We start from the raw sequence: 17,238 nt of genomic DNA, 5'->3' as shown, positions 1-17,238 counted from the left end.
TAGTTCTCCTGGTGGGTGCCCAGTGCTCTCTCTGTGTGACTTTGATTTGCTCTCTGTGTGAGGTGTGCTAATGATGCCCACCAGTCAATTCTGTATTTTTATGCAGAAGTACGATGCAGATATTTTCCTGCTTTAAAATGTGGTTATTTGTCTTTTATTGAGTTCTTTATTCTAGATACAAGTCCCTCAGATGGATAGCTTATAAGTATTTTCTGTCATTCTGCTGTCTTTTCACTTAGCTGATGGTGTCTTTTGAAACACTGTATTTTTAAAATTTTGAAAATCAGTTTCTCTGTTTCTTCTTCTGTTGATTGTGGTTTTTTTGTTATTATTTAAGAAACCACTGCCTGATCCAAAATCATGAAGATTTATTCTAAGATAGTTATATATTTTCTTGTGTTCTTAAACTTAATAGCTGATAAAATTTAAATGTGAAGGAGATATTACTCTGCTATATAACACAATGTTAAATGTTTTCATCTGAAAATTCTCAAATGAGCTCTCCCTAAACAACTACTGACTTATAAAACATGGCAATCATAATTATGTATTACTCCCAAATTCAGTTTAGCAATAGAATACTGGGGAACTGAAGCACGACGTTTCAAAGGAGGTGAGGGGTCTCCACAAGAACAAATGTCACTTACAATTATCAGTGAATTTCAAACCTTTTCTATTAGAACTTCTGACTGTTCCCTTGTCTAGAGAACTTGGGCCAGCGCGGTGGCACAGCACGTCAGCAAAGTATGAAGGCATGATGCCGACGGGCACATGAAGAGCGCACAGGCTTTTATTGAAAGTGAAAGGGTGAGCAGAGGAGGCAGGAGCCCGGGCACGAGAAGCAGCCGGGTGGGCACCATGGCTGGGATCACCGCCGTCAAGGCGGTGAAGTCCCAAGATCCAGGTTCGGCAGCAGCAGGCGGCTGATGGCAGAGGAGAGAGCCGGGTGCCTTCAGCAGGATGTGGAGGGAGAAAGGCGGGCCCGAGAGCAGGCTGAGGCTGGGGCGGCCGCGTTGAACCGTAGGATCCAGTCGGAGGAAGAGGAGCTGGACCGAGCTCAGGAGCACCTGGCCACTGTCCGGCAAAAGCTGCGGAAGCAGACAAAGCTGCTGCTGAGAGTGAGAGAGGCGTGAACACTGGGCCTTCAAAGATGAACAAAAGATGAACTCCAGGAAATGCAACTCGGAGAAGCTAAGCACGTTGCAGAAGAGGCAGACAGGAAGTATGAAGAGGTGGCTCCTGAAGCGGCGATTACTGAAGGAGATTAGAAGGCACAGAGGAAGGGGCTGAGCTGCCAGTCCCGCTGCTGAGAGACGATGGGCAGATCAGACTAGTGGACCAGAGCCTTAAACGTCTGAAGAAAAATATTCTCAAAAAGAGGACAAATACGAGGAAGAAGTAGACATTCTCAGCGATAATCTCAAGGAGGCAGAGTCCGTGCTGAATCTGCTGCGAGATCCGGAGCCCAGCTGGAAGAGACACCGATGACCTGGAAGATAAACGCACAGAGGAGCAACTCCGTACACAAAGGTGCTGGGCCAGACTCTGCGTGAGCTGAACGAGAGGAAGCGCACCCCAGTCCCGCCCTGCCGCTGTTCCTCCCCGACTCCGGCCCCACCTGAGGCCGGCCTGCCCAGAGCTGACCTCTACACTGAGGGCTGATCTTTTTTTCCGAAGCAATTTTTTAATGGAAAGCTTTTATTCAGTAAATATAAATTTCATAAGTACAACTCTTGGATTATAGCAGTTCTTCCCCCCATACCTGCCCTCCCACCCCCAAACCATCCCATCTCCTATTCCCTCTCCCATCCCATCTTCATTAAGATTCATTTTAACTATCTTTATATACAGAGATCAACTCTATACTAAGTAAAGATTTCAACAGTTTGCACCCACACAGACACACAAAGTATAAAGTACTGTTTGAAGACTAGTTTCACTGTTAATTCTCATAGTACAACTCATTAAGGACAGAGATCTTACATGGGGAGCAAGCACACAATGACTCCTGTTGTTGATTTAACAACTGACATTCTTATTTATGACATCAGTGATCACCCAAGGCTCTTGTCAGGAGCTGCCAAGGCTACGGAAGCCTCCTGAGTCCACAAACTCCGACATTATTTAGACAGGGCCATAGTTAAAGTGGAAGTTCTCTCCTTCAGAGAAAGGTACCTCCTTTGATGGTCCCTTCTTTCCACCAGGACCTCAATCACAGAGATCGTTCATGTAGGTCATTTTTTGCCACAGTGTCTTGGCTTTCCATGCCTGAAACGCTCTCATGGGCTTTTTGGCCAGATCTGAATGCCTTAAGGACTGATTCTGAGGCCAGAGTGCTGTTCAGGGTATTTGTCATTCTATGAGTCTGCTGTGTGGCTGAGGGCTGATCTTTAACTGGAAGAAGGCCACTTTCTCCTTTTGCCACCCACCTCTTCTATACTTAAACCCCTCCCCCACGTCTTTTTCACCAAACTGTCTCTGCCTCTTCCCAGGGATTCCAGTGGGACTAGAGGGTGAGCACTTTTGGGAACAGCATTCAAGGGCATGTGAGCACAATGCAAAGTGTCTTTACATGCATGCTGTGATGTGCACATTTTGTAATGACTTTTTGTTGTAGGGAGCATTCTGTAAAACACTCCAAGTAAGTCCACCCTCTGAAGGAACAATCTAATTCTTCTCTTACTTTTTGAAGGTAACTTCTCAGCTTAATGCAGAGTGTGCTGTCCATAGAGCAGGGGAAAATGTGTGGGCCTGCCTTACTGGGAGCCAGACAGAGCCCAGGGAAGACTCCTCCATGGGGACCTCATTGCTTTGTACAAAGTATCAGCCAAACCAAAGAGGTGATTCTGGGAGGAGTTGGCCAAAAACAAACGAAAACCCCTTGCTGCTCAGGTTTGCAGCTTTAAGGCATCTTTGTGGACCTTTTTTTCCCCCATCAGAAATGACCAAGTTAAGATGGTGAGACCTCTGAGACTAATTTTTGTCCCACCTCTGCCCCTTTCCAACAGCTTGCAGAATGGATCATGCGCCTCTTAGGTTGAGGTGATCACTTCACTGCTTTTCCTGCCTCCTTGAAGGAAAGGAAACTGTTTTTGCCACTGATTTAGCCACATAAAACTCATCTCACCACCCTTGGCTGGGTCTGAGGCTGCTGCTTCTAAAAGTGCCATCTCACTGTGCTTTGTATCAGTCAGCGCTGGAGAAATCTTGACTAGCTTCTGCACAAAACTTCTAAATTTTTATATTATTTTGAAACTTTGCATCTCGGGCCAGCCCTTCTGGCTGAGAGCGTTCCTCAGTCTGGGCTGGCAGTGAGCTACTCTTCCCAAGTTTCTTTCCCGACCCCGGTCCCACTTTTAGTGAGGTTTCTGTGAGGTCTGTTAAGGGTATATCCTACAGCTTATTGGCTTAAAATGTACTCTCCTTTGGTGTGCTCTCTTTGGGGCCTGTTGGGAGAAAGAAAAACCAAGTGTCACTGCTTTGATATGATTATTGATAATAAGTGTCTTTTTGAAAGAAAGAACCAGTGCCTCAAAAAAAAAAAAAAAAGTGAAAGAGGGAGACAGGGCAGAGCTCCCCCAGCAGAGGGGCTCGGCAGGAGGGATCCCCGCTGGGAGAGGTCACAGAAAGGCTTTAGTTAATGTTCAGCAGCTGTTTGTGTAAGGCTGGCTCCCTGCACAGGGTCAGTTTGCCTATATGCAAAGCTTGCCTTCAGGGCTTGCAACTTCCAGTATTAGAGACCATTCTCCCCACCATGTAGCTGCCTTTTAAAGATTTATTTATTTGAAAGAGAGAGTTACAGAGAGAGGGACGGAGGGAGGGAGGGAGGGAGGAGAGAGAGAGAGAGAGAGAGATGAGAGACAGAGGGAGGGAGGGAGGAGAGAGGGACAGAGGGAGGGAGGGAGGAGAGAGAGAGATGAGAGAGAGAGAGAGAGAGAAAGATTTCTTCCATCTGCTGGTTCACTCCCCATGTGGCCCTAACAGTGCTGGCTGGGCCAGGCCAAAGCCAGGAGTCAGGAAACAGGAGCTTCCTCCAGGTCTCCCATGTGGGTGGCAGGGACCCAAGTACTTGGCCATCTCCGGCTGCTTTCCCAAGTGTGTAAGCAGGGAGCTAGTTTGGAAGTGGAGCTGCCAGGACTTGAACCAGTGCCCCTATGGGATGCCGGCCTCACAGGCAACAGCTTTAGCCACTGTGCCACAAGGCCAGCTCCTGCCTGCACATTCTACCTAAGTTTAACCTAACCTAACCTAACCTAACCAGCTTTTCTCCATCTATATCACTCCCTTGACACCATCTGCATCCAAACACACGGCTCCTTCTCGGGGGACAGCTCCACTCATGCAAGGCAGATGACAGGTGAGGAAGAGCTCTGTTACATGGGCTCAAGGGCAGGGGAGAGCCAGGCCCTGCCTCCACACGGCCTCGGGGGAGGGGGACAGGGCCAGGAACAGGGAGGCTGCTCAGGTGCCTTGGGTGATTCCTGCTTACTGCATGTGAAGAATGAAAAGAAGCCAGTTTTGTGGAGTCTTAAAGCCAACCTAGTAGAGAAAAAACTGTCAAATATCTGTTCTTACCTGAGACTGGTTGTACAGACGCTCAGTGCTGAGATGATATAAACTATTCCTCCCTTCTCCCATATGCTGTTCCAACAACACGTGAAGAAAAACGGGACAGCCAAGGCAGCCAGTTGTTGAGTCAGTGATAAAAACGTCCAAGTTCAACTGCTCATCATGGTTCTTTAATAAGCAGACACTGGGGCGTTGCGTGCAGTGCGACACTGGGACGCTTGCAACTCATCCTGGAGGGCCTGAGCTCACAGCCCAGCTCTGCTTCCAATTCCAGCTTCCAACAGATGTGCACCCTGGGAGGCCACCACTCACCTGGGAGACCGAGTTCCCAGCTCCTGGCTTCAGCCTGGCCCAGCCCCAGCTGTTGTAGGCATTTGGGGAGGGAACCAGTGGGTGAAGGCCCTCTTTGTCTCTCCAAGTTTCAAAATGAATAACTTTTAAAACTGCAATTTAAAGGGGCCGGCGCTGTAGCGCTGTGGGTTAAAGCCCCAGCCTGCTGTGCCAGCATGCCATATGGGTACTGGTTCAAGTCCCAGTTGCCCCACTTCGGATCCAGCTCTCTGCTACAGCCTGGGAAAACAGAAGATGGCCCAAGTCCTTGGGCCCCTGCACCGCATGGGAGGCTGGGAAGAATCTCCCAGCTCCCAGCTTCAGATCAGCTTAGCTCTGACTGTTACAGTCATTTAGGGGAGTGAACCAGCAGATGGAAGAACTCTCTCTCTCTCTCTCTCTCTCTCTCTCTGTAGCTCTTTCAAATAAATAAAAGAAATCTTAAAAAAAAGAAGAAGAAATAAAAAAGCAGTTGTTGCTGTGTTTGGATGTGCTGTGTGTCGCTGGCGTTTTGAGTGCTGGAAGCTGCAGCCGCAGTGTGGCAGTGTTGAGAGGTAATGTGGCTTTAAGAGGCAGAGCCTGGTACAGGTGATTTTGTCACTGGTGATGCCAGTTGGTTCTCAGGAGGGCTGGCTGATACCAAAGAGCCAGACGAGCCCTGCCCTGACTTCCTGTCACTCCCAGGACTGTGATGTGCTCAGGAGGGCTGAGACACGCCACCGCCAAGAACTGTGGGCTAAGTATTCCTGTTTCCTTTATGCATCTCCCAGCCTTGGGGGTTCTGTCACAGCAACAGAACAGAGACCAACACAGATGTGACTCGCCAACTTCCTAACCACGATTCACAAACTGATCCTGTCAGCGTCATCTCCACGGAGACACTCATTCCATAGATCATTTACGAGTATTTGAAAGTACAAAAATGCTGTGTTCTGGCTAACCTAAAATACCAACGTGTTCATACAGTCCCTTCATAAGTGTTACATGTTATTTTGAAATGCAAATGAGCTCAATTTGTTCCGGAAGGCTTTACAAGTGTGTCCACAGGGAGGCAGCAAAAGGGACCTGCAGTCTCCCAGCTCGAGTCCTTCTGCCCCTCGCCAGCCTGCGGGAACACGGCCCTGGAAAACACCTCCTCTGGAATGCCACGGTCTCTCAAGTGTTGATTCATGCTGCCTCAGACTCCACTTAGAATCTGTTCCCGTCATGCAGAGCTCCCCAAGGGGCGGCACTCACCAGTGACCCACCAGAGCGCCCAGCATGCACCTGCCCTTGCTGGGACATCAGTGATTGGCACACAAGCCCGCGGTGACCCTTGTGGTTGAAGTAAATGTATTTGGAGTCTCACAGGCTTAAGGCAAAACTCTAATTCCAACTATGTAGTAATTATGAGGACAACACGGGAGGGCTCATGGAGGTCACTTGAGGTCACACGTGGCTCTCGCTAAGTGATCGGAAACATCACTCACTAAAATTGACGGTAAGATTACACAGGGATTACCAGTCACCTAAGTCCTAGTTATAGCACACGCAGTTATATTCATCTAGTGCTTCATTAACACAAGAGAATAGGATAGCAACAATGAAATTACTATAATTTCCAGTACTGATGAAGTTCTCAAGTGTGCACTTTAGCAAACTAAACCAGCTTTACAACCAGACATTCTCCAGATATAAATAAATGATAAACTTACCCAAAAAACTCTAACTGGGTGTAATTTAACAATCATAAATAATTACTGAGGAGCTACCCCCGAGCTCCCTCAGCAGCTCCGTGCCCCACCTGGTGACACGGCACTGAGAGCCCCGGGAGCCAACACAGATCCTTGCCCCAGTGCCCGTGGTACCCTGCGTGCTTCCCAGGCACACCTCTCCTGGGTGCTGAAGGACACAGCGTGAGCACCTGCTCCCAAGCCTAGAGGGCAGACGAGGAACTTTACACGGACAGCCTCCAGAGGAAGCATCAGGGCAGCATGAAGAAGTACCTCTGCTCGGCCGCTGGCCTATCCATGACCGCACGGTGGGGGCAGGCCGGGTCAGAGCCTACTGACCGCCTCTGCAGGATGGCTTCCCTGCAGTGCAGCCACCCTTCCCCACCTGCACCTGACACTGTCTTCCACTTCAACTCTGCGTGACAACAAAGGCCAAGGGGCCACAAGCCACTGATCACTACAACCCATGCTGTGTCGTAACAACACAATCTCTCTCCACGGGGCTCAGTTATTGCAGAAGAACCCCACTGCTCACCCATGCCTTCAGAATACGTATGAACATAGCCAGCTGCCCTTAGAAAGGCACCATCATAGCTCCCATGCCCACGGGACAGGCGTGGTCACAGCCAGAAGTGTACACAGAACAGGTGTGATGACAGCCAGTGCACCATGGGACAGGTGTGATCACAGCCAGTGCACCATAGGACATGCGTGATCACAGCCAGTGCACCATGGGACATGCGTGATCACAGCCAGTGCACCACAGGACATGTGTGATCACAGCCAGTGCACCATAGGACATGCGTGATCACAGCCAGTGCACCACAGGACATGTGTGATCACAGCCAGTGCACCATGGGACATGCGTGATCACAGCCAGTGCACCACAGGACATGCGTGATCACAGCCAGTGCACCATGGAACACACATGATCACAGCCAGTGCACCATGGGACACACATGATCACAGCCAGTGCATCCATGGAACATGCATGATCACAGCCAGTGCATCCATGGAACACACATGATCACAGCCAGTGCACCATGGGACATGTGTGATCACAGCCAGTGCACCATGGAACACGTGTGATCACAGCCAGTGCACCATGGGACACACATGATCACAGCCAGTACATCCATGGAACATGCATGATCATAGCCAGTGCATCCATGGATCTCACATGATCACAGCCAGTGCACCATGGGACATGCGTGATCACAGCCAGTGCATCCATGGGACACACATGATCACAGCCAGTATACCATGGGACACACATGATCACAGCCAGTGCATCCATGGGACACACAGGGTCACAGCCAGTGCACCATGGGACACATATGATCACAGCCAGTGCATCCATGGGACACACAGGGTCACAGCCAGTGCACCACGGGACAGGCGTGATCACAGCCAGTGCACCATGGGACACACATGATCACAGCCAGTGCACCACAGGACAGGCGTGATCACAGCCAGTGCACCATGGAACATGCATGATCATAGCCAGTGCATCCATGGATCACACATGATCACAGCCAGTGCACCATGGGACATGCGTGATCACAGCCAGTGCATCCATGGGACACACATGATCACAGCCAGTATACCATGGGACACACATGATCACAGCCAGTGCATCCATGGGACACACAGGGTCACAGCCAGTGCACCATGGGACATGCGTGATCACAGCCAGAGTGTGATTCTTAAAACACAGACAGCCCTCTGGAATGGTACTCGCATGCTGAGGAAATGGACAGCGGTCATGTCCTCACACAGGTCATGGGTTTTCACGTATGCTGCTGGTGTTCTTCAAACAGAGGATATGGGGTCTCTTTCACAGATCCTGCAGGTGGCCTTCGCTTCTATTTCAGTTGTATAATTATTAGAAGGCTTTAACTACAACTCCTGGGACTTTCTTAATTTCCTTGAAACAGAAATTACACCTGAAGCATGCGCCGCTTGGTAACTCAATTAATTCTGGAAGAAATGCTCATGGCAGATGGAAGGCTGTGGCTTCACCTGAGCTGCACACACTACCTGGGGCTGGATGCCCAGCACATTAAACGGTTCTGCTAAACAAGCAGAGGCTCAAATATTAAAGGCCAGTAAATACCAAACAGACGGGAGGTGTATTTTAAAAGCCAGATATATTTTTTTAAAAGATCATGTTTACAATACGTAAATTACATCGTGAAGAAACATCAAAGTCGATGGATAAAAAGGCACATAGCAAAGTTCAAGAGTAGAAAGAACAGAACAGTTCTTGTTTGCTTCTAACATAGGAAGAAAGAGAAACAGACATATTACAATTATTTCTCAGGTGAAGGTTTCTGTCAGCTGAGTGATTAGCAGAGGCTGCTTCTGCCCCTTGTCCCAGGCCGTCTTTTCTTGCACGGGCTGCTGCGCAGGGGCTCAGTCGTCGGCCATGTAGAGGCGATACATCAGCGCCACGATCAGGGCGGAGATGGCGGGGATCACCCAGTTGGTCCACCAGCTGCAAAGACACAGGAAAGTCAGGCTTGCAGGGTGTGCAACTTGGGGACCCACCACACCTGCTCCTGCCATCAGAACACCGCCACGGCGTGTGCTGCTTGCCTCTGTGACCAGTTGGGCTGAAGATAATGCGGATTTGCTCAAAGTGCCGGGTGGGCACAGGATGCCCTAGAACACTGCCCATCATGCTACCTGCTGGCCTCACGCAAAAACCACTGCCCTGCCAGCTCCACTTCAACTGCTTCTGTAGACTTCATGCTGAGATACTGGCCAGCAGGAGCGACTGATCTCAAAGACATAACCCCAGGTTCTGTATCACGGGGAACAAACGTGAGAATTCCCTCCATAAGTGAGTGAAGACTTTTAAATGGCACTCAGTTGAGATCATGAAGACCTATTCTCATTTTGGTTGAGGCTGAGCATGCCCTGCAGCTAAACATCATAAACTTTCTACCCTTAAATATTCTTTACACATCAACCTATCCAAATATCAAGTCCAACATAAAGATATGAATGCAAAATGATTACAGCTTCGCCAGAGTGGGGGTTAGTGAGGCTTTTCAGTTTCCCTTTAGGGAGGACCAGGAGTGTTGATAAAGAGTAAGGTGAAATACTGCCTGCAGTGGGGGCCTTCCCAGAACACTAACAGGAGGGAGCAGTTAAATTTGACAAGATGAAACATAAGGGTGCAGTTTTGAGCCTGCGTCCAAAAAACAGCTATTATGTAAGTCAATATGGTACCTGCCAATGTTAATATGAGCTTGGACTATATCAAGAAATCTGACCTCAAGAACAAGTGAGTCATGCTATACTTGGATTGTTGGGTTCAACTCTGGGGCCAACTTCATAAAAGCCCAGCTTAGGGAACTGTAATCAGAACAGGTTAAGAAACTGACCATGGATCAAATGCAGAAGGAAACGAGACGAACAGACTAACAGAGCAGCCGTGGGATGGATCCTCTGAAGGGTGCCGTGGGGAGAGACTCACTCTGTTCTGTGTATTCCTTGGGGTTGAGACTGGGTTTGCTGTGGTGATCACGTACCACCTGAGCTGCCAGTGTAGGTGCCCACAGACATAACTAAGAGGCTGACTGCCAGGTGCAGGCATGGTAGGAACCCAAGCAGAGGGTCAGGTTTGGGGAGGTGACTCACAAGCCTTTCAACACAACACCACTTCCAAAGAAAACCCAACATACCTGGAATTGGAATCGACGGTGGTGATAAGAGTTTCCTAGAACACAAGGACAAAAAAATGCAGTAGGTCTCAGGGAAATGTGTGAACATTTATTCCACTGACTAAAAACGTGTTTCAAAATTAGGTCCCAATATCTTATACAGCACATCCCCTTAAAAGGGGAAAATCACATCATGAATTTCTTTGCACTAAAATGCCTGATTTCAGAATACAAAATTTTAAGAATTAGCTATATTGAAATTATTTAAGAAAACAACCTTGATAACTTGAGAATGTTAAAAGTGAATATGCTACGTAAAGTGCCCTGCACACAAAAGGCATCTAAATACTTTTAACAGCGAAAGTGAAACCAGATACTCAGGTATACACACATCATCATTTCATCATCTCTGTTGAGGAGCAGTTTCGTTCACAAATGCATGAATGAAATGCTCAATAAAAACAGTAGCTATTTCACTAAAACCAAGTAGGACAGAAGAGCGCCTGTATTGTATTCAATACACATTCATCAAAATAAATAAGAGTTCTCGCTTCACGTCTGAACACTGTAGAGACCTTCCTTGGTCTCCCTGGACCCTGGCCAGACAGTACCAGTGAGGCCTGCCTGGCCTGTCTCCTCCCAGCTGCACTGTCTAACCTCCAAATAAAGAAGCCCTGGTTTTACCTTCCAGCACTTTCTGAGAGCAGCTCTTCTTTTGAGTACCACACAGTAAACTTACAGGGGCTCTGGAAAACTTCCCCTGATAGCCGAGAAACCAAGGTCTACCCAAACACACGCTTTTCTGGACTTGAAACCGTGTTAGGAAGCATTTCACACCAGCACAAGTGTTAGCGCCGCAAAGGGAAGCAGCCAAGAGTAAGGCAGCCTCCTCAGGGAGCCCCTGCCCACGGCCTCCCAGAGCACACAATGGACATCAGCAGCCAGGGCAAGCTGCAGTCTGCAGAGCACAGTGAGAAACTGCCTGGAGGGGGCAGCCCCGGAGGCAAGAGCAAGCCAGCAGCAGGTGACCCACCAACCTTGAAACACAGCCTTTAAGGTTCCTGACACGGTAGGGGAGAAAAACAAGTCATTTACAAAAAAGCTTCACGTGCATTAATGATTCAATCCAACTTTAGATCAGAGGGTCTGTGAAAGTGCTCAGAACTACTGCAGGACGGTTTTTCAAACAATGCACACTGTATAAATTAATGAAGGTTACTAGAAACAATCAAAATATGCAAGCACATTATTTAACTTGGAGGAAGGATGTTGTGAGTTCTAAAACCAAAGCGCTCACTGAAGGACACTGGTGTTATTGTCACACCACAAAGTTAAGCTTCAAACGGGAAAGGGAGGCAAACACAAACACAGTTCGTTGTTACACATTTTACCAAACAGGCTGACACTATGGAGATTCAGCTAGCCTTGCCTTCCATGGCTTCTGCAGCTACCTCAATGCCAGTCTTAAAACACGGCTGTGACGTTTAAACACGGCTATGCATCATCACCACCAGCAACAACGAGGACTTTCTAAGGAGCTGAACTTGAAAAAAAAAAAAAAGGCCTCTCTTGGCTCTATCGGCTCTATAACTTAGGATGAATGACTGCTTCGCTCTTTGATGAAAAGCTCAATCACTTTCAGCAGCCCAAGCTTCAGTTCAGGGATGTGGCTATCAAACACATCAACACTGAAGGGGGAGAAAAGACTGTGGGTTTTGACAGGCTCTGCCACCTGTTCACTCTATGACCTCGAGGGGCTCAATTTGCAGTAAAAAAAAAAAAAAAAAAAAAAAAGGGAGGGGTGAACAATTAAATCAGGAACGGTTTCGCATGACTTATAAAAGTCATATAAGTCAGTATAAATTATGATCTACTCAATAAAAGATGTGCAAAGCCCAAAAAGCTTTTGCAAGTCAAGAGTCACTTGAAGTACAGGATATCTAACAGCCTGGGATGACAGAGCAGAGTTCCCTGTGAAAACCAGGGCCTATGAAGCTGCTTAAGAGACCACCACTGTCGGCCGGCGCCACGGCTCACTAGGCTAATCCTCCGCCTTGCAGCGCCAGCACACGGGGTTCTAGTCCCAGTCTGGGTGCCGGATTCTGTCCCGGTTGCCCCTCTTCCAGGCCAGCTCTCTGCTGTGGCCAGGGAGTGCAGTGGAGGATGGCCCAAGTCCTTGGGCCCTGCACCCCATGGGAGACCAGGAGAAGTACCTGGCTCCTGCCACTGGATCAGCGTGGTGCGCTGGCCACAGTGCACCGGCCGCGGCGGCCATTGTAGGGTGAACCAACGGCAAAGGAAGACCTTTCTCTCTGTCTCTCTCTCTGTCCACTCTGCCTGTCAAAAAAAAAAAAAAAAAAAAAAAAAAAAAAATCACCACTGTCAAGACTGGTGTGGTGCCAGACTTGGAACGCCAGGCTTTTCACAAGCCTGTGCCTCTCCTGGGGGCTCTGTGAGTGCCAAATAAAATATCAAAACTGTGACCACTGTAACCAAGAAAGGCTTTCACTACTACTATTATCTTCTATGGAAGCAAATTTGATACATACAGGTATATTTGTTTCAAAATGTGTAATTCCTATGTACACAAATGTCTGAATTTGGCAACTTCATAGCATGCTTTCATTTGGACAGTTTCAGGGCAATCTTTGGTGCACCTTACTTCGGAATTCAACCACATACTGTAACCAGGCAACATTCTGAAAACTCAGACTGAGGCGCACAGGTTTCAGCCTGCAGGCAGACGGATACACAGCAAGGAAAACATCCAAGGACAGTCCTTCTTTCTGGAAACCCAGGGAACTGGCTGTGTGTTTTCCCGCATTTTATTTGCTTATGATCTCTCAAAACAGAGCAAGCTCTTGCCCTACCTTAGGTCTAATTTAAGAAAAGTCAAAATAAAGAGAATTTTTTCTGGATAAAATATTCAGAAGTTGGTCCAGCTATATAATCTTTGAAGAGAATAAAAATATCTACTTCTACAAGTTAGTGTGATTATCACAATTCCACTGAGATTGTCTATACCCAGACAGTATAGAAATATCATGAAATACCATGAAATACCAACTACTAATGATGAAGCAAGCCAATGTCTTCTATAAGCAGAGAGCCGCTCATTCTATCCTAATGTTGTCAGGAAAGCTTTCTTTGATGGTGAAAACTCGATTTCCAGAATTTAGCAGGTAAGCTTGCTCTGTCCTCAAAATATTCTATGTATCAAAGCAACAGGCACTTGAAAAGAGAAAAATAAGTATCACTGGAGAACAGCAAACGGTCATGGACAATTGTTACCACGGAGTACGGGTTACAGTGCACAAGTCCTCAGTGCTCATGGGGAAGGAAGGAGCCCATCTTCCCACTCAAGGCAGCTGTGGCAGGAGACCTGCAGGTGCTTTCTGCTGGTGGGCGCCACGGTCAGGAGTGGCTGGTGCCCCAGCAGCCCTGTGCTCTGCAAAACGAACCTTACCAGATCCTTGTTTGCCTCTGGCTGAGTGACTGCCCGCAAGACGGTCAGCACACCGAACACCTGACAGAAAACACAGGCTTTTCCCCACGCATCGCAGAACGTGCACGGTCCAAGAAATAACCTTGAAAGAGCGCTGGGGGCCAGCACTGTGCAGCAGTGGGTGAATCTGCTGCCTGTGATGCCAGATCCCATATGAGTGCTGGCTGGAGTCCCGGCTGCTCCACTTCCATCCAGCTCTCTGCTATGGCCTGGGAAAGCAGCAGAAGATGGTCCAAGTCCTTGGACCCTGCACCCACTTGGGAGACCTGGATGGAGTTCCAGGCAACTGGCTTCAGACTGGCCCAGCCCTACCTGCTGAGGCCATTTGGAGAGTGAACCAGTGATGGAAAAATTTCTCTAGGCCGGCGCCGCAGCTCACTAGGCTAATCTTCCACCTGCGGCGCCGGCACCCCGGATTCTGGTCCCGGCTGGGGTGCCCAGATTCTGTCCTGGTTGCTCCTCTTCCAGTCCAGCTCTCTGCTGTGGCCCGGGAAGGCTGTGGAGGATGGCCCAAGTGCTTGGGCCCTGCACCCGCATGGGAGACCAGGAGGAAGCACCTGGCTCCTGGCTTGGTATCGGCACAGCGCCGGCTGTAGCGGCCATTTGGGGGGGGTGAACCAACGGATAAGAAGACCTTTCTCTCTGTCTCTCTCTCTCTCACTGTCTAAATCTGCCTGTCCAAAAAAAAAAAAAAAAAAAAAAAAAATTTTCTGTGTGTGTGTGTGTCCCTCTTTCTGTATAACCCTGATTTTTAAATAAATAATAAATCTTTTTTTTTTTTTCTAAAAATACTCAAGTCAAATGAACCAACAGCAATGGCTGCTGGGGCCATTCAGTTCCTAAAGGCTACTGTCCATCTTCCTAGGGTAAACCTATCACCAGCCCTGAACAGGAGAAGGGAAAACCCATGTGAGGCTGCTCTGTGCTAGGGCACTGCCCCAGACTTTCACTGCTTGTCTGCCGGGCTGCGGTGAGCAGGACCCCGCGCTCCTGCTCCTGGCTGCATGGCTCTGGCAGTGCTGCGGGTTAAACACACCCTGTGAGATGGGTTCAGGAGCTCCTGTCACATGCATAGCGGAGGTTTTGCTGTAGTGAGCTCTCTGACAAAACCAGGAGTATGCACCAACGTGGAAAAAGGAACACTGCCTTCCTGCCATTGGTCTCAAGCAAATCTTAATTCCACACCAGGAATGATTTTTGCCAACTGGCATTTTTCCTCTCAATTCTGATTCTGAATTTATTTTAAAAAATAAGTGACACGGTCAGCTCAGCGGGGCTAGTGAGCCAGAGCATAAAAGTGTGCTAAACATCCAACTGTGCCACAGAGAAGCAGAGTGCAGACCACACAGTGGCATCCAGAGACCTAAGGAGTAACTGCTTACACCATCAGATTTCAAATTCTTGGAAAAGCAGACCTGGTTAAACCTTTCAGATGAGAAGCACCTTGATGCTCATTAAAAGTAGCTCTTCAAAAGGTACTGATTGATAATTATGATGAAAAAGTTGTTTAAATACTGAGGATCTTACATCAGTAACACACAGAATACACTGACTGCTCACACTAATAAAAATGTTGACCCCACACCTGTCCATCCGTCCCCCCCCCCAACCTGGGAAGACCTGAGCTGGCTGCAGACAGGAAAGCAAAGACCTTTGGCCTCATTTGACAAGTTTTAAATACAATGAAGGCACCTCCTTCTCTGGGGACACCTGAGATGGTCACACTTACCATAGGCTTGCTCAATTTTGATCTGTCATCCTGCAATTAAAAAAAAAGAAACACATTAGAGAACTGAAAAACATCTGCAAAAATTATCATTTTCAAAGTGCTTGCTTTTTATTTATTAAGGTTTTTTTTTTTTCAGTTATCATTCAGTGATTAGCATTTTGGGGACAGAATGTGACTGGTAAATACAACCTCTGATTCACCTTGCTTGACAGAAAAAAATTAGTAGCAGATTAAGTGCTGAGGCATTTTCTCTCCAGAGTTCCGAGGTTCCCAGTAGCACCCATGGTAGCCGTAATTACATATCGATGTGTCTACACACGTGACCTTGATTCACAGTGTCTACACCCGTGATCTTTGATTCAGAGTTGCCGAAGACTAATTCTTCCCTTCTCTCCTCTCAAACTCCCTGTGAGATGTGCGCACACCTCTGTTTACCCTCAGGGGAATCTGCAGTCCCCCACAGGCAGGCTCCTAAAGATCTCAGGCTGCTCTCAAAAACTGAGGCTGTCAGAGGCTGGCGCAGGTAAGCCCAGCAGGCAGGGAAACGCCAGCTGCTTCCCAAAGCCCCCCAAGTGGGTCTCAGTCCTGACATTCTCCAGGTTTGGGGTAAAGTGAGCTGAAGGGGACACCGCACCAGCTTCACAAAGGCAAAGCTTTCGCATTTAACATCGCTTAGGACTAACGAGAGTAAAAGAAGGTTTCTTAATAAAATACTCTGGTCAAAAAAGAAAAAGCCTTGTGTTGGGCTGGCACGCCCACATTCTGATATTCACGCTCGGTGCAGTTGCAGCGACTGAGACACGCCTCCCCAAGACGCACACGGCGCGGGGCTACAGGCCTCAGACCATCCACGCCCACGAGAAAGGCAACCAGAGAAACACAAAGAAGCTTTGGGCCGACCAACTGACGACAAAAACAGTGTTCTGGAATCACTGTACTCATTTTTCAGTTACGGATGTGTAACCTGCACATACGCATGTTCACAGACTAGGGCAGAAGTCCACCCTCCGCTCCCCGCAGCACGTACCGGGTGCAGCTCCCCGATGATGAAGGTCTTGGACAGCTCTCTGGCATCTGTCGAGTGCCCGACGTCCTCAAAGTTTTCAGTGGCATCGCCCCCGGCTTGTTCCCTCAGGACTTCCTCCCCTCCAGGGTGCTGTTTAGGGAAAAAGCCAGTTCACTCAACCAGTCAGGCGCCTCCCGACGCCTGGGTGACAGTAACCTGTCCATCACGTGGGTGACAGCGATGCACTGCCCTGTACCCAGTGTCCTTTGAGCTGGTGCCACAGACCCCGTCTCCATGTGTCCCTCGTACGGCAGCGCGAGCCTCCATAACACTCGGGTCGTCCATCTGGCCTTCCCCCAAAGCTCTCTGAACTGCTCCCCTTCAGCTGCCCTCAGTCTACTTTCTCTTGTGTCCTCTGCCTGTGACTTCTTCCCCGCGACTGTACTGGCCTGCGAGGACAGTTCCCAGTGGACGCGGGCCTGGCCTGGGCTGGCCCTGCCCCTCGGGAAGCCCAGGTGTGCCTGCTGGACGGCCAGCCCTGCCTCGGCAGAGCCGACTTCCTGGGAAGAAGGCGGAGGGAAGCAGGGAACTTGGTCGAGATGCTGCCCTCAGCCTTTCGCTGACAGAGAGCAACGGAGACAGAAAGTAGAGTCAGGGTCCAGACGGGGAGGCAGGCAAGGGGGCCTTCGCGGTGGAAAAGCACACTCGTGCTCACA

General features: G+C 48.8%; 1 protein-coding gene and 1 pseudogene across 2 annotated transcripts in view; one reads left to right on the top strand and one right to left on the bottom strand.

Moving 5' to 3' along the window:
* The first annotated feature begins 820 nt into the window (after positions 1-820).
* Positions 821-1,558, top strand: LOC100345422 (uncharacterized; annotated as a pseudogene).
* Positions 1,559-8,742: 7,184 nt separating this feature from the next.
* Positions 8,743-17,238, bottom strand: part of CYB5A (cytochrome b5 type A) — a 34,474-nt gene continuing 25,978 nt past the window's right edge. Inside the window, 5 exon segments of one of the 2 annotated variants that reach the window (NM_001171263.1) lie at positions 9,063-9,108; positions 10,304-10,338; positions 11,320-11,343; positions 15,517-15,546; positions 16,544-16,672. In NM_001171263.1, coding sequence (NP_001164734.1) covers positions 11,335-11,343; positions 15,517-15,546; positions 16,544-16,672 — 168 coding nt within the window. In that variant the 3' untranslated portion in view covers positions 9,063-9,108; positions 10,304-10,338; positions 11,320-11,334. 2 annotated transcript variants of the gene reach the window in all.

This window comes from Oryctolagus cuniculus, chromosome 10, assembly GCF_051225735.1.
Source record: "Oryctolagus cuniculus isolate XC-2025 breed Fujian yellow rabbit chromosome 10, ASM5122573v1, whole genome shotgun sequence".
NCBI lineage: Eukaryota > Metazoa > Chordata > Mammalia > Lagomorpha > Leporidae > Oryctolagus > Oryctolagus cuniculus.
This window is presented reverse-complemented; position numbering and strand designations above follow the sequence as displayed.